The sequence below is a fragment of the Artibeus jamaicensis genome, unplaced genomic scaffold (assembly GCF_021234435.1).
Source record: "Artibeus jamaicensis isolate MK-2021 breed Jamaican fruit bat unplaced genomic scaffold, CSHL_Jam_final scaffold_1964, whole genome shotgun sequence".
Taxonomy (NCBI): Eukaryota; Metazoa; Chordata; class Mammalia; order Chiroptera; family Phyllostomidae; genus Artibeus; species Artibeus jamaicensis.
Window position 1 is genome coordinate 25,407,736 of NW_026522030.1, and position 12,716 is coordinate 25,420,451.

At 44.6% G+C, this 12,716-nt stretch overlaps 1 protein-coding gene across 1 annotated transcript in view; it reads right to left on the reverse strand.

Moving 5' to 3' along the window:
- Positions 1-12,716, reverse strand: part of LOC128626019 (BDNF/NT-3 growth factors receptor) — a 147,122-nt gene that overhangs the window by 60,691 nt on the left and 73,715 nt on the right. Inside the window, exons 5-6 of the mRNA XM_053656207.1 lie at positions 6,742-6,914; positions 724-958 (exon numbers count right to left, since the gene is read on the reverse strand). Of these exons, the coding sequence (XP_053512182.1) occupies positions 724-958; positions 6,742-6,914 (408 nt within the window). The remainder of the gene's footprint in view (positions 1-723; positions 959-6,741; positions 6,915-12,716) is intronic.

A 12,716-nucleotide genomic window follows, 5' to 3' on the forward strand; every position in this document is an offset into this window, starting at 1 on the left:
GCCACCAGCTAATCCACTGTCAACTAAGATGGCTCTGTGTGGAAACTTCCAAGGCCTGGTGTATGATTATTTATATAAAGAGTTTACCTGAGGCCAGGCCTCAAACAAAGGCTCCAGACATAATTTCACAGAACAAGTGCAAACCTTAAAATTCTTTAACTTCATGCCCTCTAGGAATTCCCCCAAGCCCTCAAATTTCCCTGGCAAAATTCTCAGGCTGAGAACTTTCCTTGTCGAGACATCACACACTGCTCTGGAAAACCACGCACGAAAAGAGCAGGATAGGTGTTGTGGGCTGAACTGTGCTCTTCCCAGAGGTATGCGCTGGGGTTTTAATTCCCGGTTCCTCAGAATATGGCCGTATTTGGAGACCTGGCCTTAAAGTGGTGATTAAGTTAAAATGAGGCTGTTAGAGTGGGAGGTACTCCAGTCTGGCTGGTGTTCTCATAAGAAGAGGAAACTAGACACACACAGAGACACTAGGGTTGTGCACGCACCAAGGAAAATCCATGTGAGGACACAGGGACAAGGTGCTCTCTGCAAGTCAAGGAGAGAATTTAGAATAAACCAATCCTGCAGTCACCTTAATCTTGGACATAAACGTCTGCTGTTTAGGCCACTTAGCCCGCAGTAGTTTGTTACGGCAGCCCTAGCAAACTAATAAAAGCAGGGACTCCCAGGGAAACGGGGCCCTGGGGTCCTCCTGTGGGCGCAGGGACTCACCCTGTAGTAGTCAGTGCTGTACACGTCCCGGGACATGCCAAAGTCCCCGATTTTCACCAGGAGGTTCTCGCCGACCAGGCAGTTCCGGGTGGCCAGGTCTCGGTGCACGAAGTGCTGAGACGCCAGGTATACCATGCCCGCTGCGATTTGCTGGGCAATGTGCAGCATCTGTGACTGCGTCAGCTCCGTCGGCGGGTTGCCTTCGGCCATCAGCACGGCGTCAGGTCCATGTGCCCTGTAGAGGACATAGAAGGAATTGCTGGAGCTCTTTGCCTGGAGGGGCCCTTTGTCCCTCTGGCTCCCATCAGCTGCTGGTGCTAAAAGATGCTGCCCAACTGTGCAGGAAGAGGAGGAAAACACGCTTCACCCACAGTTATACTTCAACACCACCCAGGCTTCAATTCCCGAAAGTCTAGAATTCCATGTGGACCTGAAGGTGCCCCCACCCCAACATACGGACAGGTTCATGTTTTAGGGCCTCCAGAAGTATGCTGGTGGTCAGGCACTGGCCAGACCCCCTGCCCCTGAAAAGCAGTAGGTGGCTGAAGCAAAACAAAACAAAACAAAACAGACAGAAAACCCAAACTAAAAAGAGAGTTTGGCTCTCCTAGAGCAGTGGGTCATTGAGTCCCACCCCTCCCATTCCTCCTGGCCGCATGCTGCAGCTGAGTACCTGCCACCCAGGCCAACCCGTCTGGAGTGCCCCACCAGGGCCGGAGCTGGCATCTCCAGCGTCCCCCATTCCACCTGCTCTGTGGTTTTTAAACTGCCCTCATCTCCTGCAAAACCATCTCAGCAGAATCCCAGGGCACTTGGCCTGGGCATTCATTTCCTGTGAAAAATATCATCTCCTTGTGCCTACTCCTTCCCCACCCATCTCAGCTCATGCACTGGCCACCATGTAGGAGAGCGTCTTTGAATCACAACACATTTATTCTTTTCCTGGGGAACTTTCATTCCTTACACTTTTTGGGGATTAGATTGTGATCTTTTGTATCTTCTCTTTTCCCCATCCTACACATCAGCCTTTTCCCAACTGTGGAATGATTTAAGGCAGTGATTTTCAAACTTTTTCATTTCATGGCACACATAAACTAATTACTAAAATTCTGCAGCACACCAAAATGTATATTATATTTTTGGTAAATCTCACCAAAATTGGGTATCATTTTGATTTATTCACACCAGATAGGGTATTTGCTTGGCTGTTGTCATTTTTTTTATTTGACAATCTAGGGGAAAAGAGGTTGGTGCCTATGACTGAATAGTCAGGCATTGCATGTTTTAGAAATTCTTGTGGCACACCGGTTGAAAATCACTGATGTAAGGCATTGTAACGCTTCTAGGTGTTCCAGGGAGGGGAGGGTCCCAGTCTCAGGATCTGTAGTCAGGACCTGCATCCCCACTCTGGAACCCTGAGGGGTGAGCCAGGATTGATGTCACTGCTCCTGGAAGCCAGAGGTGGCGCTGTGGGGCAAGAAGTAAAAAGCAAGGTCAAAGGGCTTCTCCCTCTCAAAGTCAGTGCTAATAACATCTCTTTCCAGACACTTAACATAAATACAGAAAATTTTAAATGAATTTTAAAGTGGTGACTATACCTGCAAGGTTCTAGAGCTGTGTGTTTGAAAATGTGAGAGCAGAATTCTCCAAGAACCTCCATCTAGTAGTGTTGCCCCTCCCCAACCCCCACCCCTGCCAGCCCCACCCTCAGTGGGATGAGTTAACTCAAGCACAGGCATTTATCCCATCCATCAGGGCTCCAACACACAGTGGCTCCCCCTTTCCCTGATTTCCAAAACATACGACCATCTGCTCTTTCGTTCTTTTATTCCTAAAGAACAAGCACTGGGCAAGGAGGTGGGGAGTTTCTCAGTCGCTGGGGTGTCCAGCACCTGATCTGGGGGGACCTTTTAACTTTTCCAGTGTGTGATTTCCCCATCAGTCAGAAACATAGGAGGATATTATGCTGTGATCATTTAGGTCCCCTCCATTTCTAAATATCTGATTGGATGGTTCTTAGGGAGGAGCTTTCTATTTTTGCTCAAGGCAAATTCTAAGACATTTATTTCTCTTCCACTCAAACCACAGTCCTTGACTTCCTCTTGTCACACTGGGGAGCATCACACAAGGAAATGCCTCCAGGGTCTCTTCAGCTCAGCGATCTCCTGCTGGAGCGAAGAGTCTTCCTGTGCAGCGGGCAAGGCTCTTGGGCATCAGAACTGAGTCTGAATCCTGTCCTAACACACTAGTGTTGACCTCAGGTGAGCTACAGAACCTTTCTGGACCTGGTTCCTCATCTGTAAAGTGGAGATACTGACTGCACTTCCCTCAGTGCACTGAAGTGAGGAGCATTCAAAACTCTGCTTTTATGGTATTTTGTGGCTTTTCATCAAAAAGCCAGAGAGACCTTTATCCCTCCCCTTTTATGTCTTTGTTGTCACAAATTATCCCTATTTAGGCTGAGTTCACTTAGAAATTGCATAGCTATTGTCTTCTCTTTTTAAAATGTTTTTACCTCCTTTAACTTTTATGTAAAAAGTACAGGTGCCAAACTTAAGACCCATGGGCTGAATCCGGCCCTCCACCTTGTTTCTGCACAGCAGCAGCACCGAGGTCCTTGCTCCTAGTTAAGGCATAGTTATATTTATTCAGTCCTAAAATTACATTCAGCCCTTTGAAGACTGCCGTGAGGTTGATGTGGCCCCTGTCGAAAATGAGTTTGATGCCCCTAAAGGGGGTCAAATATATAGTGATGGAAGTAGATTTGATGTTGAGTGGAAAATACACAATATAATATATAGATGATGTATTATCAAATTGTACACTTGAAACCTATATAATTTTCTTAACCAATGTCACCCAGTAAATTTAATGACTTTTTAGAAAAAGTCAGAGAGAATGCCTTGACTGGTGTGGCTCAGCGAGTTAGGCATCATCCCACAAAGCGAAAGGTTGCCAGTTCTATTCCTGGTCAGGGCACAGGCCTGGGTTACTGACTGGATCCCTATTTGGGTGCATGCAAGAGGCAAATGATCTATGTTTCTCTCTCCCACCAATGTTTCCCTCTCTTCCTCCCTCCCTTCACCTCTCTATAAAAAATAAATAATAAAATCTTCTTTAAAAAAGGCAGAGAGAATGGCTGTGCAAAAAAAGATCCTCTTTAAAAAGAATTTTTTAAGATTTATACTCACTGATTTTATAGAGAGAGGAAGGGGGAGAAGAGAGAGAGAAAGAGAGACGACAATTTCTTGTTCCACTTATTTACGCATTCACTGGTTGATTCTTACATGTGCCCTGACTAGGGATAAAACTTGCAATCTTGGAATTTCAGGACAATGCTCTAACCAACTGATCTACCCATCCAGGACCAAAGAGCTTCCTTAAAAAATAAGTGGAGAGGTGAAGTGAAAATACAACCTCTCCTTCAGGTATTTCTTTTCTGTGATAGGCCTGTGACCGCATTCTTAGGGCTTCTGAGGGGCTGGCCCCTCCCACCTCACTAAAGTTTGTTCAAGCCCAACCTTTCTTTCCCAGCACTAAGAGGCAGGGAAAGTGAGAATGTTTTCACTCATCACAGGAAACCTTATGTGACCTCAGTACCAGGCGAAGGACCTAGGGGAGCACATAAACTATGGGAAATCCTGAAATATCCAAAGAATCAAAGCCAGTGTGAAAACCTCAAGATTTAGTGCAAAGAGTGAAATAAGTTGTTGATTAGCCACAGCCTAGACTCCTCTAAGAATCTGTCCCTTCAAAAACTCCGGGGAAAAGTAAAAGTTAGAGGTCAGTGCAAAAGGCCATCTCTGCACAAAACCCCGTCCTCTAGCCTCACACTCAGAAGGCTCCAGAAAGCTGGCAGTCCTCCAAAGCCTACCACACTCTGCACAACCATGCCTAGGATGGGGCAGGCGTCTGCTCGCTTCCCTTGAACAGAAAGTCCTGCTGTAAATAAAGGACAGGTAAGTTTTCTAAGCAATCTCTTAAGAAGAGTATAAATAAAGTTAACACAACAGCCCTCTGTTTCACTCTTCAGGTTACCCTGCAGCTCTTGGGAAAAACACATCTCATCTCTGCCAGGAGAACATTCTTTAAGAGGGAAAAAGCCCCATCAGCCCCCTGGCATGGAGAGCAGGAAGGTTCAGCTGCTCACCCTTCCTTGGCTTGTACTCTCCATGCAGATTATAGTTGGCCCTTAGCCACACTGTTCCAGCTCTGGAGTTCCATAGCATGGTGATTTACTTCCGCTTTTTTAACAGCTACCTCAAGGGGAAGGATAGCGGTGGTGAAAAGCCATGAGTTTTGCAGCCAGAGGCTGTGGGTTTGAATCCAAGCCCTGTCACTCACTAGCTGTGTGACTCAGTTTCTTCAACTGTAAAATTATAATGATGGTAATAATAGTTTATAAAGTTAATACAAATTACAACACTTAAAATTCTCAGAAAGGCTTAATAAAATTAGTTCTCATTGCTTGAAAAAAGCCTTGTTTATGTTCTCCTCATTAGACAGGGATTCTGGAAAGATTAGAGGAGAAACTCTAATCTCCTTGAAACCAAGGTCTTTGTTTTACTGCTCATTTCCCAGCTAGCCTGACCATGTTGGCACTCAGTGGATGCCCTTTGGAGAAATAAAAAGGGTGGGAGATAACTGAGGGCATCTGTCTTCATAGGGCAGTGCCAATGACACGTGGGAATGCATTCGTGGCGGTTTAAGGGCTGGGTTCCCTTTGGATAGACTGTTCTCGGCACAATATCACACCTAATAACCTGAGTCTTGGCATGGAAAACCTCTTGTTCCCAGAGTTCAGCAGGTTCTAAAATGGAGCAAAGGACGTTTCCAAAAGCTTCATGCCCTGCGTAAGATGCCAAGAGAGAACCTGGTGCGGGCTCCCTCTGGAGGGCAGGAAGGAGAGCTAGGGAGAAGGCATGGAGCTGAAAAATGAAAAAATCGATACACATGTGTGCTACACTTGTGTGCACAGTTTGAGCTCACAGGACCATTTAATTGTATCCAGGTGAGCACATGTGGATTTATTATGTGTTTGGGGAAAGCACCATTTGTAATTAAAGAAGTAGCTCAGAGCATGGGAACAAAGAAAAACTGTTTCTCCTATGAACAGGTAGACCTCAACCAAATTCAGCCTCTTTTTCTCCTTTCCCATTAGGTCCGACAAGATGGTATGCAAACACTACCATCATCCATTCTCCTATCCCCTACCAGAAAAACTTTACTGCCCTTAGATAATACATGATTAGGATGACTGTCTCTGAACACCATGAGTTGGTTCCATATTCCTAATCTTACCTGGCATTTCATCACCCACACAGCCAGAAGCAAAGCAGAAAAATGGGGCCCATCTTCGCAAAGGAGAACTAAGTGCACATGTATTTATGAGACTAGAGATGGTGAAAGGGATCAAAACGGCCACATGATAACTTTCTGAACACAGAAGTACAGTCTTTCCTTCTACTGCTCTCTCAGTAATCGGCTTATTCCTTAGACTGCACAGTTTCTGAATCTTCCTATGGCTGCATGAAGCTACTGGCACTGATTTTGGTGGAAAGCCCTCTTTGGCACCCACAAAAAACAGAAGAGAACAGAGGTGTGGGTGTTACCATAACACAGAAGGTATACTAAATGTCCCAGGAAAATGAGGCAGAGAAGAAAGGTGTGGAGACATTTATTGATTAGCTCCCATCACAATAGTCCTGGCACTAGCCCTTTATGTGGATAGTGTTATACCCTCTTTGTATGGAAGGAAACTGAGGCCAGCAAACGCAGGTGCAAATTAGCCACCTGCCCCTGACATCGTTCCTGTTTCTTTTAAATTACACCATCTACCAAGAAATCACGGGCAGCACATTTGCTCATCTTTCAAAGCCTAAGGCAGCTCTCTTTGAAAGAAAACAGCATGTTAGGGCAGACACGACTTAGGAGGCTCTAACTCAGGCTGTCTGAACCATGACTGCCTGCTCCCACCTTGAGCCCACCTCCTGCCTTGGCCCTTCCCCGCTGCTCTACCTGAGGAACTTGTTGAGGTCACCATGCTTCATGTACTCGAAGACCATGATGAGTGGGTCACCCTCCACGCAGACACCATAGAACTTGACAATATGCTCATGCTGGAGGTTGGTCAGCAGCTCGGCCTCACGGTGGAAGTCCTTGCGTGCGTTGTCACTGGCGTCCTTCAGTGTCTGGGGATGAGGGACAGAGAGGGGAGAAAACAAGCATATCTTAAATGAAGCATGTTAAAGAGAGGTTACATGGAGAAGGGACTACTTCGGTGGGCCCTGAGGTTCCTGGATGGGAAGGAAATTCAACTCATTAATTACACAGAAGAATAAAAATGGCCTCATTTCTGAGGAGATAATGTTTGCATTAATAACTGAGGAAAAGTCTCTCATGGGTATGCAGAGGTTTACGGTTAAAAGCACCTGCACAGATGTTACCTCATTAAGTTATAGACTTGAGTGCTTTAGAGTCTTCATCCCTTTTAACCCTGGTCTAGGCTCAGCTATTACCATGGACTTGTCTCCCATTTTGGTGCCCGTGGTGCTTTTTAGGGATGCAATGTGCACCTTACCTCTGCTCATATAACTTTGTAAAAACTTTATATTATGGCAATATCCAGTAGAGAGAAAAGCATAATATGCTCTCATGTACCCATCTTCCAGCTTGACAATGACCATTTTGCCAGTTTTATCTGGCAAACTCTAAAAATCCTTTTCCCAATGGTAACCACACACACTTCTGGCTCAGGAAACATCCGTGCCAGCAGGCCAGCTACAGTGCCAGGATGAAGATGCCCAGGATCACACCAGCCTTTGGTTCTTGGCTCAAACCACTCTGACACCACGGTGTCATGGCAGGGCAAAGCTGGCATGTGTTGATGCCACATACATGTGCTGAGCTCCTGTCCTGTGCCAGTCACTGAGCCAGAGCTATGGTGGCATCTAAAAGACGTGAACCCAAATCCTGGCTTTGGGTGCTCATATGCAAATAGGGAGATAAGTTACATATGATAAGTTAAGTTTAAAACACAATGTTCTAAATGAACTGGCTCCCCTGCCTTTTGGTCCAGCTTGATGTCTTCTTGACATGCCTCTCTTGAAACTTATGCATCTACCTTATGAAATGTCTGTAGCTGCCCAAATGACACCGAGCCACACTTTCCTGTCCTTACACATATTCATCCCTCTGCCTGGAATGTTGACTCAGGTGTTGTCACTGGTGTTGAAGGGTGAATAGTGCCCCCCTAAATATGTCCACATCTTAATCCCTGGAACACATGAATATGTTACCTTACATGGCAAAAGGGACTTTGCAGGTGTGATTAAGTTAAGGATCCTGGTGTGTGAGATTATCCTGGATTACCTGAGTGGGCCCATCGTCATCCTAAACAGGGGGACTTGGGAGAGAGGGGCAGGAGAATCAAGAAGAGAAAATGTAAAGACAGAAGCAGAGGTTGGAGAGGAGAAAAGATACTATGCTGGTGGCTTCGAAGATGGAAGAAGAGGCCACAAGCAAAAAAAATATAGGCAGCCTCTAAAACTTGGAAAAGATTAGGAAATGAATTCCACCCTAGAACCTCCAGAAGGACTCAGACTTGTTGATATCTTGGCAAAACTGGTTCTCAATGGCTGACCAACAGAATTGTGAGATAAATAATGTGTGTTGTTTCAGCCACTGAGTTGACAGTAATTGTTATAGCATCCATAGGAAACTAATACATTTGGTTAACACCTAACAGTCCTCTAGGACTGGGCTCAGATATCACCTTTCTGAGAAATGTTCCCTGACCCTGTCATTACTGTTACATCCTCTCTGCCCCAGGTTAGGTTGGATGACCCTCACTGGTACACCTCATACTTAATTTGTGCCATATCACTAGTGACAGTACATTCAAATTGCATGTGTAGTTGATTATCTCTGGTATAGATGGTGGGCTCCTCAAGCCTTCCATCTGCATTGCCAGCACTGGGCACAGTGTCAGGCACATGGCAAGTCTTCAGCAGAGGTTTGTAGACTAAATAATCAAGGCCACAAGAAGCAAACATAAGAGCAAAAGAGGAAAGGCAGCAAATGCTTCAACTGAGGGACAAAGAAGAGGAAAGCCCAGAGGACTCCTCTTGGTAGAGGTGGCATGAGTGTGTGGATACTTTTACCAGGGGACTGCCATTAGTCATTATCAAAGTCAGACTGCAAATGTGAGCACCACATTCATTTAAATGGGAACAGAATGAAAGCACAGTGATACACCGGGTGCAGACTGAGTGTAAGACTGCACGCTATGTCCTGTGTTGAGGAGCACTGCCAGATACCTGATGGTCATTTGTAGCTCACTTCCTTGACCCACTTTCCCTGTGGGGGATACTCCTGACTGGGACAACCTATAGACCTTGGGTTTTGCCACAGGTCAAGTTCTTGGAGAGCAGATAGAGATTAGTAGACAAGACATTGACCAAGGCATGCTCTTGGGATTAATACCTGTGGGAAGAATTGGGCAGAGGATGAAGTTGAGCTATAATGCAGTCTCCACAGAGCCTTTTCTGACCCTAGAGGATGACCCTTCAGAGTTGTCCTGAGTAGGGCCAATGGGGATGAGCCATTACAACCAATTATCAATCAGCCATCAACTGGAGGCCACCCTAGGAAGGAAGTGTGACCATGAAAGAATTTGCTGAGCCCTCACAGGAAGCTGGCAGCTGAGGACTGTTGCAGCTTTTCCAGTGAGTAGGGGAGAAGAACCAGGTGGTTCAAGATTGAGTCTCCACAGGATGAGTTTGCAATATGCAGTTTACCACGCCTGGGGCTGCTCTCCACACAGGAGGGCACAGGTGAATAGGCAGGGCCTGCTTCACATCTGCCATGTGGAAAGACTAGATGGCAGAGGTAGCAACAAGATCCCCAAATCTTTTCTGCTATCATCCTCACTTGGAATCTAGCACTTTCACTAACTGCCTTTGGCTAAATTTGAAGCTTTCTCCCCATTGGTGACCTGACTCAAGGAGACAAATTACTAGTCTAGTTTTCATTAGGCCCAAAGCAGTTAATTCTTATGCCAAATTCTAAAGATACCATTAGATAAAAGGGTCTGGTGATGGGGTTTCCTACTTTAGTAAATGGTTTTCTAAGAAATATCTCTTAGAAGTACCACCAGTTCTGCTTTGAACAGTGAGAAGATTTGGGCCAGCAAGTGCCCAGAGAGGCCATCGAATTTTCATAGGTCCATTTCCATGGAAACTGCACATTTCTTCACTTAATGTCAAAATGAACAGTGGCCAAGAATCTAGGATCTGAAACTGCTCCCTCAAAGCTTCAGAAACAGGGCTTTTACCACCCAAAACAAACTCCTTGTAACCCTCTGTTACACAGGGAGGAAGGAGGGGTTTATGTTGGTGACTTGTATAGGTTGGTTTTATCTATGGGTATGCTTTTATCTGTCTTTTTAAAAAATCTACCTGCTATTTTGTTTTACTGGACTTCTATGTACAAAAATAGCAGATGAGGCAAAGAAATGAACACGAAGGAGATGTTGTCTTCAGCTGGATCCTTCCCCTGGGTTCACAGAACAAAATGCACACATTTGAACATTTCTCACACTTGGACTTGCATTACAGATTTGAATATATGTCTCTCTCCCCTACTTTCTTTGACAGCAGAAGTGTGTTGGGTTCACCTGTTTATCACCATCTGCCTAAACTAGTGTCGGGCAACCAAAGAAGCCCTGACCCATGAAGTCTGTGTAAACCAGAGGTAAGAGAGCATTAGAAAGGAACAAACCATGAATGCTCATCTGGAAAGAACATGGCCCCAAGTAAAGAACAGAAATAAAGGAAGTGCCAGGAAAAGAAAGCAGGCAGGAGAATGCAAACTAGATGGGGGCCCTTTCCAATGCACTTTGTCCTGAAAAGCCGGTCCCAAATGTTTGTATTCTCTTTCTAGTCAAAAGACAGATCTTCACAATGGTGGTGCTCAAATCAAAAGAATGCTAATTTAAAATCTGAAGATCCAGTTCAAATCCTGGCCCTGCTCTGAACTTCTCTGAACTCTGGTTTTCTCCTCTGTAGAGTGAGGGTAAAATATCATCTACTTCACAGGACCACTGGGAGGATTGGGTGAGACAGTGTAAGTTTGTATGCCTTCCAGGGTCCCTGTAGAAGTAATGTTTGGGAGATTTGCATTTGAAAACACAACAGGCCTGTGTTCAGTTTGCTCACTTGAGGACCCGGTAAGGACAAAATGTTCACGGATAAGGTGTGGGGACAGTGCAAGACCCAAGAGCAGTATTGCTCCTGATGCTGCCACCATTTCCCTCCCAAAAGCCCTTCCACCCTGCAGTGTTTTCTAAAGGATCCAGTCTCTTTACTCAGAGGCTACTCCGAGTCTCTGAGATAGCAGTAGTTGTAAGCCCTTCATGTGTCTTTAACAGAGAGTTGGAGAAGGGGATGGGACACATTTAAGTCATTGTCACAAGGCATGAACAAATTCTGCATGTAGTCTTTCTTCTCAAGTTTTAGCTATGTAGTGTTGATTCAAATACTGCTGTGTCTATGTGTGTGTGTGTGTGTGTGTGTGAGTGGGGGTGAGGTAGGGGCAGGGAATGTCAACTTGATAGAGGAGTAGACTTAGAGAGAAGACAAGATAGTATTTTCCTTGGGACAGGGGACAAAAACTGACAGAGTTAACAAGCATCTGATATTTCTATTTCCCAAAAGCAAACCACTATGAGAAGAGAGTTCACTTTTACTTTAATTTCAAAAAATGTGCTTCAATAACATTTTCAGATTTAAGAGAGAATATTTCACTATTCATGGGGCAAATGCATCCACAAACTTGGCTTCATCCTATGTGCCCATCCATTTTTGCATGTTGGATTCTTTCTCTAAATTATGATTCAATTCTATTTTAAGAGATTCAGAAAATAGGGTGGTAACGAGTTGGGCAAAATCATCTTCTGAATTTGGCACTCTAAGGACAGAATTTTTCTAAGGGTGGAACCATAGCCAGACAGCAATCAGAAGTTGGAAAAATCCTGCTATCAACTCTATTTATAAAAATCATCTCTGTTTTAGTACCATGCTGATTGTCATTCTACTCAATTAAGGGAGGCTTGGCTGGTTCTTGGAGTCCCTTGGCAATGGACATAAGGTGGCAGCCTCTCTCCCTGACAATTCCCTCTACTTTATAAGTTTCATTTTGACAGGCATATTTGCCCCATCATTGAGCATTGCTATTTTCTTACTCCTAGTGTCTGCTTTGTAACTTCATTTCTACCTATTATCATGAATTTCCTGACACTCCAAAACCTCCAGCCTTTCTGAAGACACTCTTGAGGAAGTGGTCCCATCCAGAGCTAACGTGAGCTACTGCCTGGCATACACATTGATTTAGAGCTGAAAGAATGAAATAGCAGGAAATAAACTTCAGCACAGAACTGAGAAGTTACTGAAGTAAAGTAGAAGAAAGGAAAATTCATATTCATCTGAAATGTTTCTGCCAAATAATAAGGCTAACAGGAAAGTAGTACAAGAGGCAAGAGAGCTTATTTAAAATCATCCCGTTATTGGATGTTGTAGGACATGATAAATGATTCTGAACTTCAAAATGTAGGTGGTTTAGGAGACACAGGGTAAAATAGAGATGGTGTCCTTTTCTTTATAGTGATGTTAAATTCTTCTCTTATACTTTTTAGAGTATACAGAAACAGAGTTAAAGTAAAAGATTTTTGAAGAGACTATTCTGGGAAGACCTCACTATGCCCATGCCCACCACCATGCTTAAAACATAGATGGCAATAAGTAAATTCTCATATGAGGCAACCAAATGCATGAGAATGTTTGTTAACATGCCTAAGTCCTTCCAGGTCAGGATCTTTGGGGTCAAGACCTATTGCTAAGGGAGACTCTTACTCTTTTGATATCTTCTAGACCTGCACTATCCAAAATGCAAACCAATAGTCATGTGTGGCTAGTGGTCATTTAAAATATGACTAG